The 26,297-nt window shown below is 35.4% G+C and overlaps 3 protein-coding genes across 15 annotated transcripts in view; 2 read left to right on the top strand and 1 right to left on the bottom strand.

Annotated features, from left to right (window-relative positions):
* Window positions 1-8,173, top strand: part of uif (sushi, von Willebrand factor type A, EGF and pentraxin domain-containing protein uif) — a 68,834-nt gene extending 60,661 nt beyond the window's left edge. For 3 of the 6 annotated variants that reach the window (XM_087344072.1, XM_087344069.1, XM_087344070.1), the window contains 8 exons: window positions 107-280; window positions 396-547; window positions 1,270-1,581; window positions 1,899-2,049; window positions 2,157-2,355; window positions 3,311-3,513; window positions 6,177-6,293; window positions 7,177-8,173. In XM_087344072.1, coding sequence (XP_087200198.1) covers window positions 107-280; window positions 396-547; window positions 1,270-1,581; window positions 1,899-2,049; window positions 2,157-2,355; window positions 3,311-3,513; window positions 6,177-6,293; window positions 7,177-7,208 — 1,340 coding nt within the window. In that variant the 3' untranslated portion in view covers window positions 7,209-8,173. Of the gene's footprint in view, window positions 1-106; window positions 281-395; window positions 548-1,269; window positions 1,582-1,898; window positions 2,050-2,156; window positions 2,356-3,310; window positions 3,514-4,828; window positions 4,927-6,176; window positions 6,294-7,080 lie in introns of those variants that run through there. The other 3 variants (XM_087344071.1, XM_087344074.1, XM_087344073.1) reach the window with 3 other exon arrangements.
* A 2,414-nt stretch (window positions 8,174-10,587) lies between these two features.
* On the top strand, window positions 10,588-19,151 carry LOC110829093 (platelet-activating factor acetylhydrolase). 6 transcript variants are annotated; one of them, XM_022062483.2, is made up of 10 exons: window positions 10,590-10,735; window positions 12,224-12,321; window positions 13,136-13,250; window positions 15,003-15,168; window positions 16,055-16,181; window positions 16,532-16,645; window positions 16,898-16,989; window positions 17,081-17,269; window positions 18,102-18,241; window positions 18,817-19,151. In XM_022062483.2, exons 2-10 carry the CDS (start codon window positions 12,253-12,255, stop codon window positions 18,897-18,899), a joined length of 1,095 nt encoding a protein of 364 aa, XP_021918175.1. In that variant the 5' UTR covers window positions 10,590-10,735; window positions 12,224-12,252; the 3' UTR covers window positions 18,900-19,151. The 6 variants fall into 6 exon arrangements, with proteins under 6 accessions (XP_021918198.1, XP_021918175.1, XP_021918149.1 ...); XM_022062457.1 differs by having other exon boundaries at window positions 10,592-10,746; XM_022062465.2 differs by lacking the exon at window positions 10,590-10,735 and adding an exon at window positions 10,762-11,096.
* Window positions 19,143-26,219, bottom strand: LOC110829081 (KICSTOR subunit 2). 3 transcript variants are annotated; one of them, XM_022062425.2, is made up of 9 exons: window positions 25,935-26,219; window positions 25,403-25,546; window positions 24,589-24,767; window positions 24,058-24,195; window positions 22,955-23,093; window positions 22,233-22,429; window positions 20,562-20,724; window positions 20,011-20,109; window positions 19,143-19,412 (listed from the first exon to the last, which is right to left on the bottom strand). In XM_022062425.2, exons 1-9 carry the CDS (start codon window positions 26,070-26,072, stop codon window positions 19,242-19,244), a joined length of 1,368 nt encoding a protein of 455 aa, XP_021918117.1. In that variant the 5' UTR covers window positions 26,073-26,219; the 3' UTR covers window positions 19,143-19,241. The 3 variants fall into 3 exon arrangements, with proteins under 3 accessions (XP_021918117.1, XP_021918126.1, XP_021918137.1); XM_022062434.2 differs by lacking the exon at window positions 25,935-26,219 and adding an exon at window positions 25,753-25,888; XM_022062445.2 differs by lacking the exon at window positions 24,589-24,767 and having other exon boundaries at window positions 24,058-24,206.
* Between the last annotated feature and the right edge of the window lie 78 nt (window positions 26,220-26,297).

The raw sequence follows: 26,297 nt of genomic DNA, 5'->3' as shown, positions 1-26,297 counted from the left end.
GCCTTACATTCTGTCATGTCTTCTTCAACACATTGGCTCTGTTTTATGATTTTACCGTACTGAACAGAGGAATATTAGTGGAAACTTTTATTCTTGTTATTCACAGTACCTTGTGCTGTGGGAACATACTACCGAGAGGAGTCACAAATATGTGAGCCATGTCCTCTTGGTATGTACCAGAGTGAGTCTGGACAGTTGCAGTGTTCAGTCTGCCCAATTATCGCTGGTCGCCAAGGTGTCACCATTGCTCCAGGTGCCAGAAGTGCAAATGATTGTAAAGGTTTGTAGTCTTAACTTTTAAATACAAACTTGCCTGTCCAGTATAGTTATTCTGTGACAAATGTTTGTCGGAGAGAATTCTTATCATTTCAACATTTCATTTCTTGTGGTTACAGAACGTTGTCCAGCAGGCAAGTACTTTGATGATGAAGCAGGGTTATGCAGAAGCTGTGGCCATGGTTTCTACCAGCCAAATGAGGGTAGCTTTAACTGTTTACTCTGTGGTCTTGGGAAGACTACTAGAACTGCTGAAGCCGTGTCACCAGAGGTACTCCTACTAATTTAACCTTCCTTGATTGTGTTGTGCAGTTTACACATAATCCAGCCAATTAGTAAACTATTTGCCTGTGAGTGGCCCTATAGTATGTGGATTAAATTATGTTAATACATATATACATTCACACATGCAGATACAGTCACAGTGAATAAATTTTGAAATAATTGCATTACATTCAAAAGTCTAGTGTAACAACAGTAAAATTCCTGCATAGTACATCAGTTCCATATCTGGTGGTAATGGAAGCATTGCTGTCCTGTTGTAACCAACATCAGAATTTCTTTTGTTTCACTTTCTCCCACTGTTTATCTTCCTTCCATTTTCTTCCTGTGTTTGCACTAGCCAAGAGCCATCATGAAGTAATAGATCAGTACCTGTATGTTCCCTAATGATAATGACAGTTTTATATTACATGAATCATTTAGCAATCCACTGGAAATAAAAATCATATTAAAATGACTATGGAAATGTATTTACATCTTCAGTTCATAGATATCTTTGGTTTCATGTGATGTTCTTGCTGAAGACTTGGGATATCCCTTCATATAGCATTAAGATAATAATCAAAATGTCTACAACTTACATTCACTTGAACTATCTATGAGTAGCAACTTTATGTACAGTTTCATGTTGAACTCATAGAGTGACTGTAAAACATCACTTCTTCTAAGAGATATAAGATAATGTTACTGAAACTGGTGCACCTTTTACAGGAATGCCGTGATGAATGCGGGTCAGGAAGACAGTTAGGAGTAGAAGGGAAGTGTGAACCTTGTCCACGAGGAACATACCGAACCATGGGTGTACAAGCAGCCTGTCATGGATGTCCAACTGGTCGCACCACACACAGACCTGGCGCTGCAACTGTGGAGGAATGCACATTGCCGGTGTGTCAGCCTGGAACTTTCTTGAATGGTACACAGAACAGCTGCATTCCTTGCAAGAAAGGCACATATCAACCAGATCCACAACAGACAATATGTATTGCCTGTCCACCAAACACTAGCACCAAGGGTACAGCTGCGGTATGTATTAATATGTCTCATGAAACCTCATTAAAATACATGTATTGCATTCAGTTTGTAACAATAGTATGAAAATCAGTTCTACACTTGCTTAATAATTGTGTGACTGTGATATCTTCCACCAAATCAGCCAGCCAGATGGAAGTAATAAGATGATAGCAGTAATGTGTGAAACAATCAAACTATTCACTTAAGTGCACGAACATATAGTATTTTCGACTTTATCGAGATCAGTTTTCTTTTAATTATGTTTTTTTATTCCGTATTTGAGGTTACTTGAAAGGAGTAAAGTGGTTAATTTTATTATTTTATTACAGACAAGCAAATCAGAGTGCAGTAATCCTTGCGAAATGAATGGACCAGGCATGCATTGTGACCCCAATGCTTATTGTTTGTTGATTCCTGAGACAAGTGACTTCAAGTGTGAATGCAAACCGGGTTACAATGGTACTGGAAAAGTGTGTACAGGTATGAGAGATATGATGCTATTAACACACTAACATGAAAATACATTTGTGCACTGCAGTTTCCTTTTTTGTTCATGTCAGAGATGATGCAAGAACAATTTTTTACAGATGTATGTACCGGCTACTGTGACAATGAGGGTACCTGTGTGAAAGACACACGGGGGCAACCATCTTGTCGTTGCGTCGGCAGTTTCACAGGGAAACACTGCCAGGAGAAGTCAGAGTTTGCGTACATTGCTGGTGGTATTGCCGGAGCGGTTATCTTCATCATTATCATTGTACTCCTCGTCTGGATGATTTGTGTTAGGTTAGTTTTCATCCTGCATCCTAATTTATGGCAATTGCTCCTTTTACGACGCTGTATTCGTATGAGATTTTAGGACTTCACACCGGTCAAAATGTTGACAGTGGTCTTTAGGACCGTGATGCTGTGTAGTTGTGTAGGCGGTTACCGACAAAACTACATGGTGTGACAACCCTGAAATCCACTGTCAACATTTTATTCAATCAACACAGTACCCATGTGAATGTCTGAAAGCTTTTATGGCATCCAACATTGATCAAATCTTTCTGAGCTACCAGCTGTGTCACTTGGTTAAATATCACTGATGTTTCAGGGACCGCCTCTGTCCCCATCATCATGGCTGTGATGTAAGTGTGTCCAGACTGTCCCACGTATATACCTGCCCTGAGCCCATGTTCAGCTCTGAGCATGAGCCATTGGGGTGGGGGCTAGTGGGTTGAGTCAAGTGCCTTTGTAGCTCGCTTGCTGTGTTACACATTTATTTGACTTCATTGAGATTAATTAAAATGAATTATAATTAGTCTGAAGAAAAATACACAATAGAGACAGAGAATCAAATCAGACAAGTATTATATTAAAAATCAATTCACTCCTTGGAGCAGGAGCCTTCTTGAGAAGCTGACAGTCATGCACCTGGTAAATAAATTTGTTGCCTTTTTCATCTTTTGTGGAACCCATGTTCACAAAAACCTGCCACCAGGCTCTATTCTGAACCAATTGAATGAAGTCCCCACTTTTACATTCTGTTTTTTTTTTATTCACCTCTCTATTCCCAAGAGGTCTGAGGTTTTCCAACTAAAAGTTTGTACACATTTCTTATTTCCCCATGTGTGCTACATGTTCTACCTCTGTAATCATCTTTGGTTGGATATCCATAACAACAATCAGTATGAAGTGTTCAGAGTTAAGATAAATATGAAAAAAATTATAATGGTTTATTTCTTTGACTAATAAATAGGTCAGCACGCAGAAAGGAACCAAAGAAAATTTTGACTGCAGCCACAGAGCAGAATGGGTCACAGGTCAACTTCTATTATGGAGCACCTACACCATATGCAGAGTCAATTGCTCCGTCCCATCACTCGACGTATGCTCACTATTATGATGATGAAGAGGATGGTTGGGAAATGCCCAATTTCTATAATGAAACTTATATGAAAGGTAACTGAATGAAAACTGGTATATTTAAAAGAATGGAATGGTTTTTATTAAACAGTATGACTACATTGTTAGACAAATAGTCAATCTTGCTCATGTCTAAATGCAAAATAGTTATGTTGAAAATGTTTTATATGCAGAATGGCATGAAGATTAAAATTGACTATCTAAACTGAATAAATTATTGTAAAAATTTTCTGAGTCAGTATTTTCAAAGGCTTTGCAATGCCCAATGTACTTTTCAGTTTGATGTTAATATTATGATTTCTTTTCAATTTTTCCTCGTAGAGAGATATGACTGATATTCATAATATTATTACATTTATCTCCCCATCTTGACTGCAATGATTACTTGATGATGTGACAAGTAGAAAGTGACTTCAGGGTTCTTTTAACCTTTAATCTCCATTTAGTGGGGCTGGCAGCCAGATTTTAATCCCTAATGTTGAAAAAAAAAACTTTATATCTATAAAACAGATTTATGAAACAAAACAAAATATTAGATATACAAATCCATACCTTCAGCTCTTATTTTACTAGAAATATTTTCCTTCCCATATTTTAAAAAACTTTAAGAAATTTACATTTCATAAATACATAAACACAGGTCTATTAGCACTAAAACTTTGTAGTTCTTAATTTGTTTGCTGTTCTTACACAACACTGCAAGAATGGTCCTCTGTTTTAAGGCAAGTCATTTGACTGGCCTGTGGGTCTGATTTCTCTCTTGAGGTTGACTGCATTCATTTCCAACCAGTTTCAAACTGAAGTGAGACAAGTTTGGTGGTCTGTTTTGTTCTACTGGCCCTTTGTCAGAGCTCATGAGTTTTTTTATATTGGAGTGCATTTTGAAATTTGCATGTTTTGCAATACTAAGCTGTTGTGCTAAGTTATTTTTCAATATCTCATACAGTAATGATAAAAACAATAACTAGAAGGCAGACAATTTTTTCTTACTTCTGTATTGGTCAGATATTGCAATGTCCTGCCAATGACACACAATTATTCAGCCTGGACAGTGTTGCAATCTTGTATAAACCTCATGTTTGATGGCTCATTCTGGGCAATATGAGAAAGTTGGGATCATATCATAATTGAATAAATCCACCAAAAGTACTCAAACCTGGAAGACCAGAACATGTAAAGCAAAAGGTGCAAGTGTCAAAGAGCATGCCAATGTAAACAAGACTGAAAATGTGTATTCTTTAGAATACGCTAAATTTCCAAAGGTGTTCTTTACGCTATGTAAGGAGCAATGACTTGAGCAGGGCAACCAAGGGAATAGCAATATATTTTCAGCACACTGCTTTCTTGGCAGATACTCAGCAATACAAAAACAACAGTACACTCTACAGCATACAGCCTTCCTGTTAGCTACTGCACTCAGATGGAATGAAGTACGTTTCTCCAATAAAAGCAAGTAAAGATGCTTTGTCTTTTGAAATATTCAGACATCAGACATCATCTTCACAAAAGTACCCACTCATGAATTACCTACCAACTAGAGAAATAACTAACTTTGAATTTATAGCCTGATGACAGATATACATAGCTTTTACATATATATATGTACAAGATGCCATGTTAGTATCTTTCTTTATCCTGGCATGTAAATAATTGGAATAGATTCTTGTGCGGCAGTGAGGATGATGATCTTCTGGGTTCTGGCATCATGTAGACTTGTCAGTAGATGACAGTGTTTTGAAGAAACATACTGTCTCCATATTCAGCTTCTCAAAATGTTGGCATCTATCAACAAGTCTACACAGCACCAGAACCAATAGGAACATCACCATAAATTGATCCTTATTTTAATCTCTGAGAGTCGCAGTCATCACTGTATCAATATTATTTTTGTTGTGTAAAACAATATTTTGTTTGAAACAACAAATGATCATTTGTAGTATCTCATAGTCCTAACAGGAATTCAGTACACTTGTACGATAAAGTCTATAAAGACATACATCATACTCTTTTTGGTATTTCAAAAACCACACTAAGGATTAATATATTATTCAAATAAAAAAACGCTTTTTAAGTACACTTCATTAAAAACGTTATATGCTGAAAGTATGGACATCCATCTTACTCTTCTCTTCCCTGGTGAATTAAATTTTCAGATTTGTATAATTTGTCAACTGGAAGTTTCTACTTAGACATTTTAGTATATATCTGTTACAGGCAAACAGAACAGACCACAAATAAATATATATATTGTAATAATATACACCCATTTTTATGTTCAACTTCTTATTCTGTACCTCAGTAACCTGAAGACCTCAAGAACAAATAATTAAGCTTTGTGTATTTGGCATTAATTCCTAAAATTAAACATGTCTGTCAGTATACAGTTTACTTTTATTATGTTATTTTATTAATCTGATATGCAAAAGCTAATAATAACCATGTTTTCTTGCATGTTTATTTATCTATATGGGGCAGAACTCCTAATTTTGACTAATTTATTGCTGCTAACCAAAGACATTTTATATAAAAATTGGTGAAACAGGAGGAAACATTACTAGAGCAAGACCCACAGAGACCCTTGCAGAAGGAAAATATAATTTTTGTTTAGAACATGAAGAGATAGCAAATAATATAAAAATCTGGTTGCAAAAATGTGTTCCATTGATATGATCACTAAAACTTATGTTTTCTCCACATAGAGAGCCTACATAATGGAGGCAAGATGAATAGTCTAGCGCGATCTAATGCAAGTATTTATGGCAACAAGGAGGATCTCTATGACAGACTTAAGCGTCATGCTTACCCAGGCAAGAAAGGTAATGTAATGTCTTCTTCATGTAACTAACTCTATGCACCAAATAGTCACTCAGTCAGTCAAGAAATTTACAGCCTTTTATGGAACCCAAAAGTTCATTATCATGTTTACATAATCTCACCACTGGACTCCATTCTCAGCCAGATAATCTTTGTATACCCTGGCTTTTAGAACCATTTTAGTATTATCCTCCCATTCTTGGCTAGGTCTTCTAAGTGATATTTCCCTTTAGGTTCTCTGACTAAAATTTGGTATCCATTTTTGATTTCCACCACACCGTGCCTATCTCATCATCTTTGATTTGATCACCCCCATAATATTTCGCTAAGAGTACAAATTATGAAGTTTATCATTATGCAGTTTTCACCAGTGGTCTGTCATTTCCTGTCTCTTAGGCCTAAACATTCTTCTCAGCATTGTTCCCAGAAACAGAAATCATTAACCTCCTTAGCACTGTCCTCACACACAATCTATATTTTTCCTTTAAAGGTTTAAACACATCTGAAGCAAGATGTAAAGTTATAGTTTTGTATATTTTAATGTTTTCATATAGGTAGGAGACAGAAAAATGAATGTTTCTGAACTGAGTGATAACAGGCATTCCCTGAATTAAATCTGCTTTTAATTTCTTCATGAATATAATTTCAACTTGTTCCTGGTGTTTCCCAAATGTGGTATTTCAACTTCTGATCCAGTTTTGAAAGTTATTAACTGTCTTCATATGATTTTGTTCTACATTGTGATAATGTGACATAAACATTTACCTGTTTCTTTTGACCCACATAAAGTGGAAACATCCTAAGAAGAAGAAGAATAAGAAGAAGAAGAGAGCAAAGGACTCCTCACTTACTAACTTAATTGGTAAAACCAATTTCTTTTTTCAGATAAAAGTGATAGTGATAGTGAAGGCCAGTGAGATCTTTGAGAACCAATGAAGATGACTAGGTCATTAAAATGCTCAAGCAAATTTATTTTAGGATACGGACAATGTGTGGACATTATGACTGGAATTCTATGTACAGCACTAGTATACTTAGGCTGACTGCCAAAATCGAGTTTTGTTAGGATTTGTATGGACCAATCAGTGTTAAGGAATGTGTAGTGAAAACTCAGTCTTTGCAGTTGGTTTGCATGGAAGCTCCGTTATAAGTGAAAATGAAGAGCGACCATGTTGCTACTATTGCTACCACTACTTCGTCTCTAACACAATATCACATGCATAAAAATATTTTGATACTTCATCTTTTAATGTGTCAACATAGTTTTAATATTTAACTGGTACTATAAAATATATCTGTGTGTATGTGAAAGAATGTATGACTCTGAGATTTGTAAAAAAGATGCTATATGATTTTTTGTAAAAAGAAAGTGTATCATACTCAAAACACAGTAATTTAAATGCACTGTCAACAAAACAAACAATGTGAGTAACTAATTTTGAAAAGCTAATACATTTTATGAAGATGGTTCTACAAACAGGTACAACTCTCTAGTACATTTCAGTCAGTGCTTGAAGTGTGATGGGTTGCTATTTCACTTCTGAAGTGGATGTGAAACCGCGATGTTCCTTTTCTTACCGCAGTATATGCTTGATTATCTATGCTCAGATCATTTTTCTTTCAAACTGAATTACATGTCTGATTTATTGAAGGTTACTAAATTGCATGTCCTGTGAACCCACGCATATATTATCTACCTCCCATATTTCACAGTATGTATTTCTACAATCTGTTTTATGATGCATTCGCATTCTGCATACTGTCGTTGGATGATGTAATGAGTCTGACAGTAAGAGAAGGAGTAAAGATTAGACCTTCCTCTGCATGACAGTGCACTATGCTACTACTGTACTTATAATCAATAAAATTATGATCATGTTAATAGCATGTATAATTCATAATGCAGAGTAAGAAATAGACAACATTGAATGATCAATGGTTGTCTTTTGGTTGTGATTCCGAGGCAGAAGAACCAATTGTGATGCCCTCGGCCATCACCCACTCTGCCCACCCCCTTTCCCACCACTGAATGTCATGTCAACTTGTAGGTGGGTAACAATATTTTTGAGGAACATAAAGCCTCCATCTGCAGCCGAAGATGGAGGTAGCATATTCCTCGGAAACAGTGGTACCAACCTACAAGTCAACATGATGTTCGCAACCCAGAAGATAACCATGAACATCTTCACTGCTGTAAGAGTCTCAAACCCACTTTTTTTTAGATATTCATGCTTTCTGTTCCATCTATTTACTCAAATGATTAAGAGCTCACTTATAGCATGTTTGTCTGGCTGAAAGATGCCAGCTTAATCTGAAATGCACACAAACCATGCTGCTGTCTTCTGTCCTCCATTTAAAGTAATGATTAAGCCAAAGCATGTCTGTCCATCCATCTGTCCAGTCAATTGAACTCAACCACTGGATGGATTTTAATAAAATTTGATGTGAATCAAAACCGTATTTTGATTATCCTACAAGTGGTGGTAATAAAATGACAGGCGAGGAAAGTCATGAGGTAGACACTGAAGTGCTGTGATCTGGTGGCCAAAATGAGAACTATCAAAGAAGGTGGGTTTAATACCTTCAAATGAACGCTGAATTCCAGTACAGCGTACACTTTCTAAGTTTGTTGGTGAAGTGAAAGGCATAACTGGTACATAAATGAAGAATATACACTTAAAATAGTCACAAGTTATTAACTGTCACATTCTGTGAGTCTTTAAAAGATGTCAATTTTTAGTTTCATTCTTGATATATGTTTCTCAAACATAGGGTCATTTTTGTTCATTCTATCTTATTATATGTCCATGGTTTAATTAAAAGCTCAACTTCTCTGCAAATTTCTGTATTGTTCCAACATTTTCAAAATGTTACTCACAGTGTTACTACAATGAAGTAGTATCTACAGCCTCAGAATATTGTTATAGTTATTGTTTCTGTAAAAACATCAATGCAAAGTTTGATAGTAACATGATTATTGACAATACATTTTTTTCTAAAAAAAGCACAAAGTTTACTGGTGCATTTATTTCAATTCCATCCTTCTCCCACCATTTAACATACAGGTATATCAGCAAAAAAATTGAAAAGCATATTCCACCTCATACAAGTTTTGAGGGTATCACTTATAAACTATACTCTTAAGAAGATATTTGCTGTCTATATATTAATGATAAATAAGTGATATTTAAGTCAGAGGCACAACCAAGGAGAAGGAACTGGGATTAAAACTCCCGATTCCAGTGGTATAAACATGGAATGGGACTGGAGTTAAATATCCCATCTCCAAGTTCAAGCGCACACTGAGATATGGCAGAACTTGAGAACTACTATCCCCAAGAGGCCACAGAGATAGTTGAGCTATAAATATTCTAAAGGAACCTTAGAGTAGTTTATTTACATTCCATAGATCCTTCTTAGGACTCAATCAAAGGATGTAGAACATGTCATTTCATACAATATATTAATACATTAACTTCAGAACTTTCAACACAAGTACAAGAACATATTTTACATATCATGTACATAAACTTCAGATTCTGCAATACAAGTATGAAAACTAATTTTACAAATTAATATACATAAACCTCAGAATTTTAAATATAAATACAAAACTTGCTTTACATATAGATTATAGATATACATAAAGCTTAAAAATTTTCAGCAGAGATGAAATCATCTACATAATAGAAAGAGTGAGTGAAGAGGTAATCTTTCAATGCAGGCTTGAATACCTTTATATCATAATTTAGACTTTTAATTGTTGTGGGAGATTATTAAATAACTTCATACCTGAATAGTACACTCCTTTTTGATATTCAGTAAGGTTAGCATTTGGCACATAGAGATCATGTTTATGTCTTGTATTTAAATTCAAGTTTTCCACCACCCTGCTATGTTATATGTCATATTACATGTTTTCCTCAGCTTCTTATAGAATAGATCAGCAATGACCTATATTTTCACCAAAAGAGAAAAATAAAAATAAACCATTCTATAAATTGAAAGTTCCAAATAAACTTCTCGTCAAAGTAAATTCTGCTGCCTGTATCTTGGTAGTAGTCAATGAGAAGAGATGACATATTCACAGCGAATGTTTAGTATTAGCATTACATACGTTCATAATGACAAATTTTGAGAGAACTTCTTGCAATATAAGATTTTAATGAATATTACAGGTTGTTTAGAAGAGATCTTTTAGCATTCTGCGAGAGATAATTCATGTGAAGGCAAGATTATGCTGGCACTTCTGTGATAAGTTGCAAGCTTAATGGTATGCACCAAGGCAAAACCTGTCAGTTCCTCTTTACATCCACCATGGTCCCTGCAGTTTGAATTTAACCACCAACAACGCTAATTCCAATGTTGGCTTAAATACTTTTATATCATGATTTTAACTGTTAATGTTAAGTGGAAGAGTACTGAATAACTCGATTAGAATGAGGTTAGAATTAGGTATATGGAGGTCATATTTATGGCTTGTGTTTATACTACGTATATTATAATTTGTTTGAAACCTTCAGTGTGTTATTATCAGTAATCTACATAGTAACCATGGTTCTGTGTTCTCTTAAACGTTTCCGAATTGCCATATACCGATTTTTGTAGCGACCATAACAAGATAACTTGCCGTAATTGAACTTTGCGTTGTAGATATAAGAAATGCAAATCAGATGATATCCTGCTTGCATAATCACGTGTATGATAATGACAATCGTAAACGGAAAATCATAGTTTGAACGTATTCTGAAGTGAAATGTGGTGGTGGAAGAGAGAAGTCCCTCATCATCTACCTTTGGCAGAAGGTTATGATTGATTTTGAAAGCAGTGGTTGCTGTTATTAGTTCGTTGTGCTAACGTAATTTTGTTTTTTAATAATTTTAACATAGTTACGTGACATTAAATTATACAGAGCAAGGATAATTAAAGGATAATTATGTCTAAGAACCATAATCATCATATATAATTACAATATTTGAATTTTTTGTTAAAGTCAGTTCTATATTGGTAGAAGGAGTGAGCTAGGAAATTATATTTAAATGCTTGTATGTCATGATTCATATCCTTAATGGTTGCTGGAAGGATAATGAATAATTTGATTCCTATATAGTACACTCCATTCTTATATTTAGTGAGGTTAGCATTCAGCTTTTGCAGCTCATATTTATTTCTTGTGTTTGTTGTGTGTGTCTCAATCTGCATGAAACCAGGCTTCTGCCCCCCTGCCCCCAGATTTAGGTCAAAAAGAAAAATTGAAATGAAATATACAAGCAAATACACCAAATATAATACCAATAATAAAGAAAATATTTTTAAATAATTTATTTTTCTGTACTAAATACAAAACTTCCCCACAAAAGTTGGTCTTAAATGTAAGTTTGTAAGCAAATTTTCTTCATTCATTCTAATCTTAAAGTTCTCCAAAACTTAATATACTATTCAGGAATTACAATGTGTAACAAGTTGCTAACAGAAATTAAAAGTTCACAAACAGAAAACAGTTTCTCTGAGCATTAGGACAATTCCTTTTATCAAAAACCTGTTCTGTTATTCAGTGATCAGAGAATAATAGGACAGTTTTTTTCAATAAAAAAAACAAAAAATTCTGAATTTTGTGAGATTAAGTGATGTTGTTAGGAAATTAAGACATTGTTTTAGTAAGTTTTAGTAAGATTATCAGTATTTGTGCCACCAAAGGTAGTAAATTGTACTTTAGGCGTATAAAAATAATTTACCGTGTCGTGTAACTTACTTAGGGACTGTTCTGAATCTTCTGTGTGCCGTACGCCCTGTATGCACCTTAAACATATATGTTGGATAATGTAGTCTTCAGCTGTGGAGCACAGTAATCCATGTTCTGTTCCTCACATGTTTGAGAATAATGCTTGTTGTTTACTTGTCCACTACCAATTATATTAACTTCCATTTGCAGGACCTATTGTTCCAGGATGTAGTGATTTGATGACAGAATTTTCTCGTGATGGCTGTTTTATAAGACTCTTCTACCCAACTTCCTTGTCCCATATTAAGGTAGTTTTTGCATGAATACTAGAATTTTTTGTGTTTCATGTTACTTAAATGTGCATGATCTAGTAGCATTAAGGAATTGTTGTGCACTGTAAACTGCTAGTACACTTGATTAAATCATATGAAGTAAAAGGAATTGAATGATGATCTGTCTTCTGGGACATTGCACCATATAGTGTGGTAGTTGTTTACTGATGTTTCAGAGGTGCTTGCTGCCTCCATCATAATAATCTTCACCCTAATGATGTAGGCAGCAAGCACCTCTGAAACATCAGTACTTTACCGGACTACACGGTGCAACATGCTACAAGATAGTCATCTTCTTACCTGCTGTCATGACATGAAATCTCACCTGAGTGAATTTGATTAATGTGGTAGCATAATGCCCAAATTTATCATAAGAACATGTTTAGAGGAAGGGACATTTTTGAGTGGTTAGTAAACCTTGGTTTGAGTAATATAGAATGGTCTGAGTTAAACAAGGAAAGAACACTATACTATTGATTACAGATAATACAGTAATACATGGTCAGTTTTTGTATGGAATGATAGTTTAATATAGACTTGAAACAATTCCACATGAATTTAGGAGCCAGAGTATATATAAAAGTGCCAAAAATTCTAGAACTTTAATGAAAATTTTAGATGACCTGGCATCCCAGGATTTGTGCATACCTGGCTTAATAAATGGTTACTGTGTTCTTGTCTGCAAAATTTTGACAGATTTATTGTGGATACATTCCTCTTCTTTTAACTTTAGGTTTTTAAGCTTCTTAAATGAATGAATGAATGAAATGCTTTAGTTTATTTTTTGCAGAAACATTCAGCAAGATGGATTCCATGGCTTGCAGATGATATGTACTTTGAGGGATTTGCTCGTGTACTGCAAATATGGAAGTTTTTGATCAAGTTTGTTGTTTGGTTACTAGCAGGTAAGCTGATATTTATTTTAGAAAGGAGTCTTATATGTCATTAGAACTACCTTACTATGAACTACAAACAGTGCAGTTATGAAGCTCTTCATTATACAGTTTTCTCCAACCTCCTGTCATTTCCTTCCTGTCAGATCCAAGTCATCTTCTCAGCACACATTTCTCAAACCCCCCCCCCCCCCCCTCTCCCAATCCCATATGTGAGAGACCAAGTTTTGTACCCATACAAAATGATGGGTAAATTTATAGTTTTGTATATTATAATATTTATATTTTCTTCTTCTTCTTCTTTCTCATCTCCCTTTTGCCTTCACGGCGTCGGGGTTGATTGCTTGGTCCACCTCCTCCATTCCTTCCTATCCCTTGCTAAGATTTTCATCTGCGTTAAACTTTTCCCCTTTTCCTGCCCTATTTTTCTAATAGTATCCATGTAGCTCTTTCTAGGTCTTCCTCTTGTTCTGGAACCCTCAACTCTAGCTTCCAAAAACTGTTTCGCCTTTCTTTCATCTGCCATTCGAACAACATGTCCAAACCATTTCAGTTGTTTTTCCTTCAATTTTGTTCTAATTGATTTAATTCCCACCTCTTCTCTAATTTTGGTGTTCCTTATTCTATCCCTACGCGTTTTCCCTATTGATTTTCTGAGGCATTTCATTTCCACCGCTGTAACTTTAGATGAATATTTATTTAAGTTTGGCCAGCTCTTGCTGCCATATAATAGTGTTGGTTCTATAACTAATTGGTAGAATTGTTTCTTGGTTTTTATATTCAGTTCTTTCTTTCCAAATATTGTATTGTTTAATTGGTAATAAGCATTATTTGCCTTCTTTACCCTATTTAGGATCTCATTATCAGTTTTTCCATCTTCGGTTAGCATGACCCCCAAGTATTCGTAGGTTCCTACTTGTTCCAATTTCTCATTTCCACAGTATATTTCTATGTCTCTTTCATCCTGTTCTAATACATGCCTCCCTATTTTCATAATTTTACTTTTAGTACTATTTATTTTTAGGCCTCTTAATTCCAATTCTTCTCTCCATTCAGTTATTGCACCTTGTAATTTCACTTGGTTTTCCGCTATTAGCACGATGTCATCTGCATATATTAGTGATTGTGTCAATATACTCCTCATTTTCCAATTACCTACTTGCTGTTCTTCTTTTACATATTTTGAGTATCTCATCCATCACTAATATAAATAATAGAGGGCTAAGGCTATCGCCTTGTTTCACTCCCTTCTCTATTTGGAAAGGTTTGGATTCCTGTCCTCTTATCCTTACTATTCCCTGGACATTACTAAATGTACTCTTAATTGCTTCGCACAGTTTGTAAGGTACGGATTTTTTCTCCAGTATTTTTCAAATTTCCGATCTTCCTATATTGTCGAATGCAGATTTTAGATCTATGAATGCCAAGTATAGTTCTTTTCCTTGTTCTATAAATTTATCACATATATTTCGTATTGAAAATATATGATCTTGTGTCTGTCTATTGGGTCTAAAAGCCATTGGCTCTTCTTCCAATTCCTCTTCTGTTACTCTTCTCAATCTGATTTCCAAGATCCTAGTGTATAGTTTAAGGATTACTGAGGATAGGCATATTGGTCTATAGTTTTCGCATTAATATTTATATTTTCAAATAGTAGAAAAGAAGGCAAAACGATTCTGAAATGCATTATAGCAAGCATATCTACATTCTGTATTGTAAGAAATAGTTTGGTAATTTATTAATTTCCAAATATTTTAACGGTAGGCAATTGTCATATTCCGGCGGTGTGGAATGCGGATGTGAAACAAGAAGGTGGAAAACTACCAGTCGTTGTTTTCTCCCACGGCCTTGGTGCTACACGTTTCTTTTATTCTTCTGTCTGTGTGGAATTAGCATCCCATGGTTTTGTGGTAGCAGCAGTTGAACACAGGTGAGCACAAGTGTTCGCACATTTGTCAACTGTTTCGACAATAGTGACTGGAATAATTCAGCAAATCACCTTACTCTGTGCCAGTCTGATGATGATGATGATGATGATTTAATGTGTGCGCCTGGTGGTATGATGCACAAAGGGACATCGGGAGAGATAATGTAGGAGTGGGGGAACAGACAATAAGATAAGAAGTGTTGTATGGAAGTCTGTTGTTGCAGTCTGTTAATTGGAGACATTAGCACCAGGGTGGATAATATCATATAAGAGCTTACTGTATAATTAAATAAATCACGTAATCCAATCTGCCGTATTAATTAACAGGGAAAGAAGCTAGGGATATTCAGAATACTTACAAAATGAGAATAACAACATATTCTGTCATTGTAAATTAATTAACAAAAGCTTTGATTAACAAGTTTGTGTTTCATATATATTTGTTTAGTTTATTAATTGCTTTTAGGCACATTCACATCCCAGTGGAGCACTTACTACTAAATTACTTTGTCTGTCTGTCCATCCATCCATCAATCCATTCATATGCATATAACAACTCAAGAATGGCTGAAAGGATTTTCATTAAATTTGGTATGGAGATATGCCATTGGAGGTTACTCCAGTTGTGTATGTTTTATTTTCCTACAATTGGTATTACCAGTGGATGCTCAAACTTGTGAAATGGGAGGATGATCGTCTGTAGTGACGTCCTCTGTGACATGAATAAAAGCAAACAATACATTTATATTACTCTTTTCCTTTCTCCATGGTTACTGTGCTATGAGCAGTGTTCTTCCAGTCTTTCATGGGACGAAAGTCAAATCCTGGCTGGCACACCAGAATTGTCAGGCTCTCCATACATTTGCTGATTTGTTATTTGTATATTTAGGGATAAATCAGCTTCTGCGTCATACTATTACAAGTCAGAGGATGGATATACTGATGTGACACCTACGTGGATGAAGTTTAAAGTGATAGGTCTGGGACCTGGACACTATGCAGCCAGGAAGAAGCAAGTAAGTATGATTAATCAGTTGTCATGGGTTGTGATCTCTGATTTTAATACTGTATCATGCACATGAATTAAGAAATAGGCAGTGAGTGTGAGGGGTCCTTTCCCCAGGGAGAATGTGCAGGTGAAGCATGACACTGACCACTCACCCCCATCTAGTGCCAAGATGAAGAATGAGTATGGGCTGTACCCTGTCTCTCCCAAAATACTTTCACGGTGTGTAGCAGGTCAGCTTCACTGTCCAGTATTTCAGGGAAGAATGTCATGTATTATTTTAGAGTTAATGGTTCATAAAAATAAAATTTTATTGTAATATTTGTTGCTCAGATAATTATGTGTACATTCTTCATACAGGTAACAAAGAGGGTACAGGAATGCAGGAAAGTGATTGACATATTGGAAAAACTAAATAGTGGAATATATATTGAGAATGTTCTTGGCAGAGACTTCAAACTTGGACAGTTCAAGGTATGATTTAATCACTGAGGTTTCAGTTACTCATTGCTGTCTTCTGTGTTGTTGTGCTGTGAAGTCTGGTAGAAGTTTACTGATGTTTCAGAGGTGCTTACTGCCTCCATCATCAGGGTGATGACATTCATCGTATGACCTCTGAAACGTTGGTAAACATCTACCATACTACACGGTGCAACAACCCAAAAGAAAGAAATTTTCATACTCACCGCTGTGAAAACCTCAAATCATACATAATTTTTATTTCAGGACCGACTAAATCTGACGAGCCTAACCATGATGGGACATTCATTTGGTGGAGCTACAGCCCTCCTAACTCTTGGCTGCGACTGTCGATTGAAGCAAGTTGCTTTAAAACATATGAACACTGAAATTATAAAATTATGCTTCATCTATATGGCATTCTCGTCATAAAGCCCTTTCGTATTTTAGATTTGGTGTAATACTGGATCCATGGATGTTCTCCCTGAAGGAAGAATTAGATCTACCAAACATAATTAAGCAGCCATTACTGTTTGTCAATACGGAGACATTTCATGTAGCAACAAATTTCAATGCTGTAAAGAGATACACTGACAGTACACCAGATGAGTGTGGAAAGCGGACTGTTTTCACGATCAAGTATGTTTATGTACATTGCTGTTTGAGGTTATCACACATTTGCACAGTAAATGCAGCAGATCTGCTGTTAAAATTCTTTTGTAATTTATGAGGTAAGCAAAAGATTAAAAGATATTTTATTGTGAGTGTTGAAAAATGATCGTTCAGTTAGACGTATCTTATTATTCTAAATAATTGCCTGTTTTTCAATTCATTTGATCTAGTGGTTTCCAGATTCTTTCAGAATCATTTGAATTGTCTGGTAGTGTATTGTTTGTTTCTTACTCTCAGACTCGATGATAGATCCACGTCTTATCTGTGCTGACCGTTGGATTTTGGAAAGTATCTCCAACATGTTACTTTTTCAAATGCTTTTTGCTGACTTCCAAATATTCATATTTAATGCATGTATGTCAGTTGCTCCAGGATCCATCTAGTGCAAACTTAATGGTTTCCCAGCTCATGGTGAATGATGGCATAGGCAGGAGAATGACATGCTTTTTTTCTCAGTTGATGATTCAGTTAATCTATTTCTCAACCTCAGTACATGTTAACTGATGGCTGCACATCATCACCCTCTGAATATTTTTACCTGTTTGTAAACATCCTCTGGCTCCTAGATGTATCCATATAATGAACAGTCATTCTTCCAAATGTCACAGCTTTCAAAACAATAGATTTGTGAAAAGGAAATATACACAGTAAATGTCAAGTGGACTCACGTGTAAGGAAGGGGCATAAGGAGGAAGATATTGCTGATATCCAGATTTAACACCATCATTAGTGTTTGCACTACAATATTTCCTTTATTGCATATCAAAAGGTTCAACATTGATATTTATTCAATTTCTAGAGGAACAACCCATGAAAGTCAGGCTGATACTCCACATCTAGTGGGTTACTGGCTTAACTGGAAAATGAAGAAACTTCCCCCAGTCATAGCATCTAGAATAAACAACCATCTTATCTTGGATTTCTTACAAAAAAATATAGGTGTGTATGTTGCGTCTTATGTGGCTGTTATTACAGTGAAGTTTAAATTAACTTGAAATTAAAGAATTTTTGCTTATTATCACTTTCTGACTGGATAATTTAACCCTTGGAGTGTCAAAGTGAATAGAAAACTAAGCAGTTTTACTGAAAAGTGTGAGAAGTCCCAAAAATATTAATGAGTCTGCAAATATTACACAGTATTGGAAGACTGGCAAATGCAGTATGGTTTTCATGTGTCTCTCAAGGGGATGCCAGCATTCTTGCGGATTAAAGAAATCTGATCCCGAGTTATCTGTGTTAACATTTGTTTGATTTTATTTCTAATTTTGATGTCAGTGATGCATCCATCGATCAGCCAGCAGTATGATTAAGAACTAGAAGTTGATGTAATTTTAAAAGTAGTTGAGAGAAGTTACTTACACTCGAATTTATTCCTGTTTATTTTATTAAATCATGTTATGCTGAAAATTTTAAGTTTTGTTCATATGCTGTAGTTCTACATAAACAGTATTTTCCAAATTGATGATTTTTTAGGATTATGCTCAATTGTGACTGCTATATTTATTTTTTCAAAGGTTTAAACCATGAACTGGACACCTCATTCCTGACTGCACATGCAGAGAGTGTGATTGAAGGAATAATCGAATGGAGACAATGAACATAATGCAAATGCACGTATGCAGTTCGTAAGCTTCTTCTACTTGGACATAATTTTAAATACCTCATAGTTTTGTGCAGTGTTTAGGAATAACTTTTTCATCTAAGACTATGTTGTATTTATGATAATCATACAGATGAACTACAGAAAGACAGATTTTATGAAGAATGTATAACATATCTGATAATACACATGGGGATCAGAGAAAATGCTTTCTGTTGAATTCTAAAAATAAAGTAAACATAGTTTGTAGTCTAATGTATTATTTATATCTGTTACACACACATAAAAACCCATAATACAGCATATTCTTAGGAACTAATGTAATTCTGATAACTTTGGTTACTTCGTATTAGGTTTGAGGTTTGCAAACACTTTATTGCATCGGAGTTGTAGCGCGAGATCAGACACAAAGTTTGTGATGTGACTATCTTTCTCTGCTTTCTGGCTGTCAAAAACAACCACCAGTGTCATACGAGGATCTGTGCATGCCATAACATATGTACTTTGATCCTGAAACAAATTATTTAAATGACAGTTTTATTATCAAGATGGTTTCTAACTAGACCATTTGTACAAATCTAGTAGACTCTGGCACCCAGATGGAACCTGAAAACAAATACACTTAAACTGTCTACAAAAGGAATATTGATTAAATGGAAATATGCTTTTATTCAAAAATTTCTATGGTCCCAATGAAAGCCAGTGTAAAATTATGAAATTTTTCACCAAGGAAATAAGAATTGAACACAACATAGTCTGCTTCAAAATTCATTTTATGTTAAGGTATTTTTTCCTCACTCCACTTTCTGAAACATTCCTGTCACTACTGCGACATAATGAAGTTGTGGGATTTGAGGTTTTCACGGCGGTGAGTCTGAAGACTTTAAAGGAGAACAAGTGTTACAGTACATAAACAAACTATCTTAACGATGCAGTGAAGAATTTAGCACAAATCCTTTGTCATAGCTGATGTAGTGAAGCCAGAAATTAACAACAAATGAAGCACAGACATGGTATGTAACCATACCTGGTGGTGGCCCTTGATCCAGTACATATACTCTTAAATTTTCCAGATAATTTCATGTTTTCAGACAAATATTAAACTCACCTTTGGACTGAAGTAGTATACAACTTTGTCCATTGCAGCCAGTTCACTTGCTCGTTCTGTAATGACCTTGACAACATTTGGCATGTGATTTAGTGGCTTCTGCAAATAAATACCATGTAGGCATTGATTTATTTATACTCATTAGACTCTGTGCAACAGAAATCAAGCACTTAAAATTTCAAAAGTCCAAAACTGGAAATGATGTAAGTGTACAGCTGGTGTAGTAATTCCACTCATTCATAATTTCCTTATTTATCCACATGTGGACCATTGCTATTATTTTGTAAAAAAGCCAATTACAGAAGTCATAACTGGATCTGTAGGTTGAAAATTGTGTACCAGTGAAATATTCCAAGATTTTCATGGCCCTATAAACAGACAATTTTATTGGTCATTCAGTGAAGTTATTTTCTTGAACTTACTTTACTTAGTCTTGTGCTTGATTCACTGTGCCCTGGTTGCTGATTATCATAGAGTGGGACCACACAGAAAGCCAGAAATTCATGCTTATACACATACAGGAAGCAACTAAAATGACTTAAATCACTTACAATAGGACAGCTGACTGCGATCGGATAACACTCCAGGTCTTGTGGGGATTCAGCAGGTTTGTCTGGATGATGGTAACCTGGTCCTTTGAAATCTTCCAAGCCATGCGCATCAAATACTAACATTACGGCAACAGCGTCATAACGTCGCTGAAAATTTTGAATCCTGAAAAGTTTATTGGAAAAATATTTTGTTATTAAGAGACATAATGCTAACATTCATGTGTTCTAGTAAAATGAACCTTTACTGCAATATCAATTGGCATCCTGCACAATAAGCAATAAACAGATATTTATTGTCACTCAATCAGATTGTATGCTGTAGTCTCACATAGCTTTGACCCTTCCAAATATACTAACACACTAATCAACAGATGTCCTTTTTATCCTTCAAATTTCTGACACTGCAAAATAATTTGAGATTTTAATATGATGCTGTTTCTTCCCTTCCACTTATCTTCACATCAGACTTTTACATTCCTTATCGTAGTCAAAGTAGAACATATTCCAACTATGCTGTGGCCAAAGGACAATATTCGTAAGTGGCTTAAAGGTTGTGAATGCACACATGGTGATGAAATCATATAATTAACAGAGGCAGTGAAGAAAGTAAGAGCATAATATGGCAAGTACATTGTTGATGACACACCAGAAAGAACAGGGCACGCTGTTCTGAGGCTACCACTCTATCACTGTAACCTCAATCCACTACAACTAATATGGAATCAGTTTAAAGGATACGCTGTCAGGAACAATACTTCAAATAGAAGGAAATTCAGGCTTTGCTTGAAACAGCAGAGAAATGGTCAAATAGTGTACAGCATGCAGTTAAAGAAGATTTACTCTGGCAACTGGATGGGCTGACAAATAACATTGTTGAGATGACTTATCACCAACTCCAGCGATGAGAATTACAGTGAAGAAGGAAGATGGTTCTATGTTGGACATTGAACTTCCTCAAGATTCCAAACAGAGGTAGGCATATTGTAACTAAATGTGTCCTGAGTGCAGTAGACAGGATGTCTCTGTATATGTGTGTGTTCAGCACAGTAATGGTATTGGGTATTTGTGTAGAAATTAATACCAATTCCAGAAGCTTCAAAAGTACCTCCTCCTTAATGCAACACAGTGTTGCAAAGACTTATGTACACCTTATAAAATTAAGCACATGAAAATTCGTCTCTACCAGTCATCTGGCCTGGCTACAAGCAAATTCTCCACCCCTCTGTTTATGTCAGGATTGTTCCTGTGAGACAGAATGTAGCAAGAATTGCCAAGTTGTTTCACCTTCTGTGAGTAATATAAGAGAAATCCTTATTCCTCATGATGAAAAGCATTAAAGTATTCTAAATAAAATATTACGCATGTTTGCACATTTTACATAACATATATACAAGTTTCTTGCTTCGCATAAACAGACTCTAAGCTTTGGGCAGACTGCATCATGGCAGGCCAAGCAAAATAGATCTTGTTATATCAGTAATTTTACCGTCAGGAAAAGGGTCAAGAGAAGCATACGTTTTTCAACACAGAACAAACATATTTAATGAAGGTACTATCAGATTCATTACTTACAAAAATACAACTTTAGCAAATTAATTTGTTTCAGTTCTTTCTGTTAAGATATTACCATTTTAACTTCTTTCAAAATTAAATTAAACTTTGTTCACATACTTGTGGAAGTAATCATTTGTCTGTAGCTTGCCGCAGAGAGTCTTCATCTCTGGAGCAGACGTTTGTTGTACTAATGTTGAGTAGAAGTACAGAGAAAATTTTGCCAGAAACACAGTCTTCAACTTCAGTAACCATTGCAAGAGTGCTGGTAATTGACTTGTTTTCAAGAACGTAGCACCAAAACCTAATTTCCAAGACTGGAAAGAAAACAGTAGTTGACATGTTTGTAATATTCCCCGCTGAAATTAACAGAAAATATAAATTCATGTTGTGCAAAACATATGAATAATTAAATACCTTGGTTGAGAAAAGCATCTTTGTTTTCCCTTATGATATTTATGTCATCACCCAGTAAATTAACATCATCAGCATTGAGATAAACTGTTTCTAATTAACCCAACAGAATATGTACTCCCATTCTTTTCACCGATGACAGAAACGTCCAATCTCTGATGGGTTGTGGTATTTTTTTAAGTGGTTACCAACACTTTAAACCTTATCACTTCCTCCCAACCAACTACAAGACTACACAGAATCGTACTCCAGAAGACTGCAGTCGATACTTTACCTTTATCTCAAAATAAGCATGGATGTTTTTTACAGTCATTGTGTGTCATAGATTCAAGCAAGTGGACAGGCAATGTTCCAGACCTTTTCCCATACACGTAATAGTAAAAAATATATTGAATGACGGAAATGAAACAACTATCCAACTCACACACCTCTCTGTTCTGAAGCTTGGATTCCCAGGCAGCGAGTCGGGTAGAAGCAAGATGAAGTAGCATAAGGGACGGAAAGAACTTCCACATCTGCATTTCAAGTTGTGCTCTCAGCAAATGGATCAGTATCTCACATTCCAAGCTGTATAATATTTCCCTTATTAGCTTTGTACATTAAAGTTGGAAAGACAATAAGCATTCTTGTGATTGTAATTTAGGCATACCTAATTCCACTGCTTGCAGTTACTTTAAACAGTGTTTAAAGAATTTACAAGGATTATCAAGTTGTATGAATATGCCAATTCTTTTTGAACTGTACAGAAACTTCAGTTAATGTTAAACATTTTAAAAACAGTGTGTGGGAATGCGGATTGTCTTCTGGTAGTCTGATAGTCTCAAAGCTACAAGAACTTCTTGTAAATGTTTTATTCACAGAGGACTAGGTTTGTGACTAGGCCAGTCCATGTGGGATTTATGGTGAACAAATTGGCATCAGGACAGGTTTTTCTCCAAGTCCTTCAGTTTTTCCATGTCAGTATCGTTCCAACGCTGCTCGATATTCACTCATATGTCATCTGTGGGATGGACAAAGGGCCCATTAGAGGCCCAGTTCCATGGAAATATAGTCTCGCCCCACTGCACCTTTTCCAGTACAGTAGACTCCAGGTTGGTCGGGAAATATATTTTCCCAGATAATCAACAAAAATTATAGAAACACACACAAACATAACAAATATGTAAGTGTATTTATAGACATGCACTACTTAAACTTTAAATATTTACTAGTAACAGGATTTTATAAAAAATTTCATACAGTAGATACAGTTACAACATGGAAAAATTATCATAACAGTGTTAATAAACGAATGTACGCCAGATTTCAGTGGATAGTAATAATGTTCTGTTGTCATGAACTTCAGGTTTTAGCAACAACTGATTTATGGTGATATGTTAAGTTACGTCACTGTTGTATTTATTCCTTCCTTTTTAAATATTCTAACTTTTACAACAGATTTTCTGAATTTTTTTTTAACTTTCATTTAAACCACATAGACCCAGGTTAATCAGCCCCCTGTTAATCAGAAGTCTGCTGCACGATACATTACCTGAGCATATTTTCTATAGGAGTAAGACACATCTGAGGAACAGATGGTGCATTTCGTTCCATGATGTCTTCAACCTGTGCAAGCACTTCTTCGTATTTCATCTGCTTTCCTGAGCCCATGAGATGCATCTTTTCATAGCTAGTGTTAAGCTAAGGAATCATATTTAATACTGACAATAAATCCATTTTAATCTCAGAGATTCTATAAAGGTATGTGACTGGTTGATTTGGCTAACCCCAAACCTCGAAAACTGAAGGGCAAGAACTTACGAATGCTGGTATAAATTGTAGCTATTGAAGAATGGTGTCTTGAAAGTAACTGCATATAAGGGATTCTTAATGCCACCAGATTTAGTATATGGCTCTTGTCCCAGACGTTCTTAAGGTCATGTCATTATAATTTAATACTGTACAGCTACAATTATTTGTATGTGAGCCTCATACTAAAACTGAGCTGAGTTGGTAGGTCCCTATCTAGTCAGCAGGAGATTTAGAGTTTTTATAAATACATTTCTTTATTTCTGAAGGATACAGATCAATTAATTCAATACGTGCTGTGAGAAACAAACACAATTCATTAGCAACTGAGGTGAACGTTCTCATCTCATTGTTAAATGTAGAGGGTAGCCGATCTGAATTAGTAAATTTTGTCATTTCCTCCACTCGTCTGAAGTCTGATCGGGCAGAATCATACATTGATTTCAATGAATTCTGAAAACAATTACACTCAAATAAAGAAAATTCTGAAATTTTTAAAGTAAAGTAACTACTGAGATAGTGTCATAACATTGTTAACAATACATATAGTATGTCTCTTTAGTAGTGCAGCTATGTACACTGGTCTTGGATGTGGAAAGTGCAAGAAAATATACATGTTACCACTTTTACAGAACACATGTAACATATTGGTCACTCAACGAGAATATGTACAGTATCATGGTGGTGTGTGTGACATACACCAATATGCTGTAGCAAGTGGTGGCATGCAGTCGTACTAAGCTCAGATTGGCCACAACTGCTTTCCTATGAACATGCAGTATGCTACAATTTATGGACAATATCAGTAAGTCAAATCCCTGCATGTAAAATTAAGAGCAGATGTCATCAAATATCATGGTTAAGTCATTAGTGCTCTTTTGTGTTCAGGAGGTCCTGGGTTCAAGTCTCAGTCCAAAGACTGGATATCCTGACAAAGTTTTTCCTTAGTTTTCATACTTAAAATACCCATAACTATGTAACCATTCTGAATAGGACTCATTATAACAATTTTGTTATTCAAAATTAATTGATTGATCACCTCTTTCAATTTGTGTACTTCCTCCCTGAACATTCTGTATTTGACTTACATCTTTCCTGAGAAATCCTTTATTTTTAGTGAGTAAAAATCCAAGATCTCCATATGATCGCTCAGCAACTGCTATTTGAGGTAGGTGAGTGACTAGCATCCCCCAGGGGCCAGACTGACCATGTTTTGACTCGCGTTCATATTCCTGTACGGTAACATAAAAATACAGTTCGTTACATGAATAAATGTCAGTTGAATTTGACCTTTATGGGACATCACACCTAAATAAGAAGTGCTTCTGAGCGGATTGTTGACGGCAGTAATGTAACAACATTGCCAAGTAAACAGATGACGCAACAATTAGTTTCTTAGGTAACAACAATGTACGAAGGAGTTCATATAGAAGCTGACCATTGTTGTCGGTCCATATTTACACATTGTTGATATGGATCTTTCACATTTTCGTTACGCCTTTTTGCCGAATGACCCTTCCGCATAGACGTATTTATGTATCGAGAAGCACTGCTCCATTCCGACAGAAACAAATGCACTAACATTCCTTCATCATTTTATTACTAACAAACATCACTTACCACGAGTTCTTTGGCTTTATCAGAACCCAAATTTGCAACATGGGTAAAGAAATCTTTGAGAAATGACTCTTCGCGATCTGTCATCACATGCGAAGCATTTACACTATTTCGCAACATATCATCAGCACCACTCAGCATTGCTAATTAGCTGATTTCATTTCGAATTAGTTTTAAAGGTTGGCAGCATTAAAGTTGTGTTATTTTTTTATCAGTGTCCGAGAAGTTTACAGTAATTTAAATGTAATCGTTTAATTCTGGCTGTGAAATGATCTTGAATACACATTTCGAAACACATAGTACTGTAATGTAAAGCAAATATTTATGTATTAATATTAACATTCAGTTATATAGCACCAGAAAATA

The sequence above is a fragment of the Zootermopsis nevadensis genome, unplaced genomic scaffold (assembly GCF_977971745.1).
Source record: "Zootermopsis nevadensis isolate Lab colony 2312 unplaced genomic scaffold, Znev_1.0 Znev_ptg000007l, whole genome shotgun sequence".
Taxonomy (NCBI): Eukaryota; Metazoa; Arthropoda; class Insecta; order Blattodea; family Termopsidae; genus Zootermopsis; species Zootermopsis nevadensis.
The sequence above is the reverse complement of the archived record's forward strand: the minus strand, read 5'-3'. Positions and strand labels throughout refer to the sequence as shown.

What these genes read in the sequence shown, in the direction of transcription:
- LOC110829081 (XM_022062425.2), bottom strand. Translation starts at nt 26,072, where the DNA reads ATGCTGAGTGGTGCTGATGATATGTTGCGAAATAGTGTAAATGCTTCG. An exon ending in CCTATAGAAAATATGCTCAG is followed by an intron (nt 23,094 to 24,057) that starts GTAATGTATCGT and finishes AATATTATACAG; the next exon opens with CTTGGAATGTGAGATACTGA. An exon ending in TCGCAGTCAGCTGTCCTATT is followed by an intron (nt 20,110 to 20,561) that starts GTAAGTGATTTA and finishes ATTTATTTGCAG; the next exon opens with AAGCCACTAAATCACATGCC.
- LOC110829093 (XM_022062457.1), top strand. Translation starts at nt 10,695, where the DNA reads ATGTTAAGTGGAAGAGTACTGAATAACTCGATTAGAATGAGGTTAGAA. An exon ending in ATGCAGCCAGGAAGAAGCAA is followed by an intron (nt 16,182 to 16,531) that starts GTAAGTATGATT and finishes TTCTTCATACAG; the next exon opens with GTAACAAAGAGGGTACAGGA. An exon ending in TCAAACTTGGACAGTTCAAG is followed by an intron (nt 16,646 to 16,897) that starts GTATGATTTAAT and finishes TTTTTATTTCAG; the next exon opens with GACCGACTAAATCTGACGAG.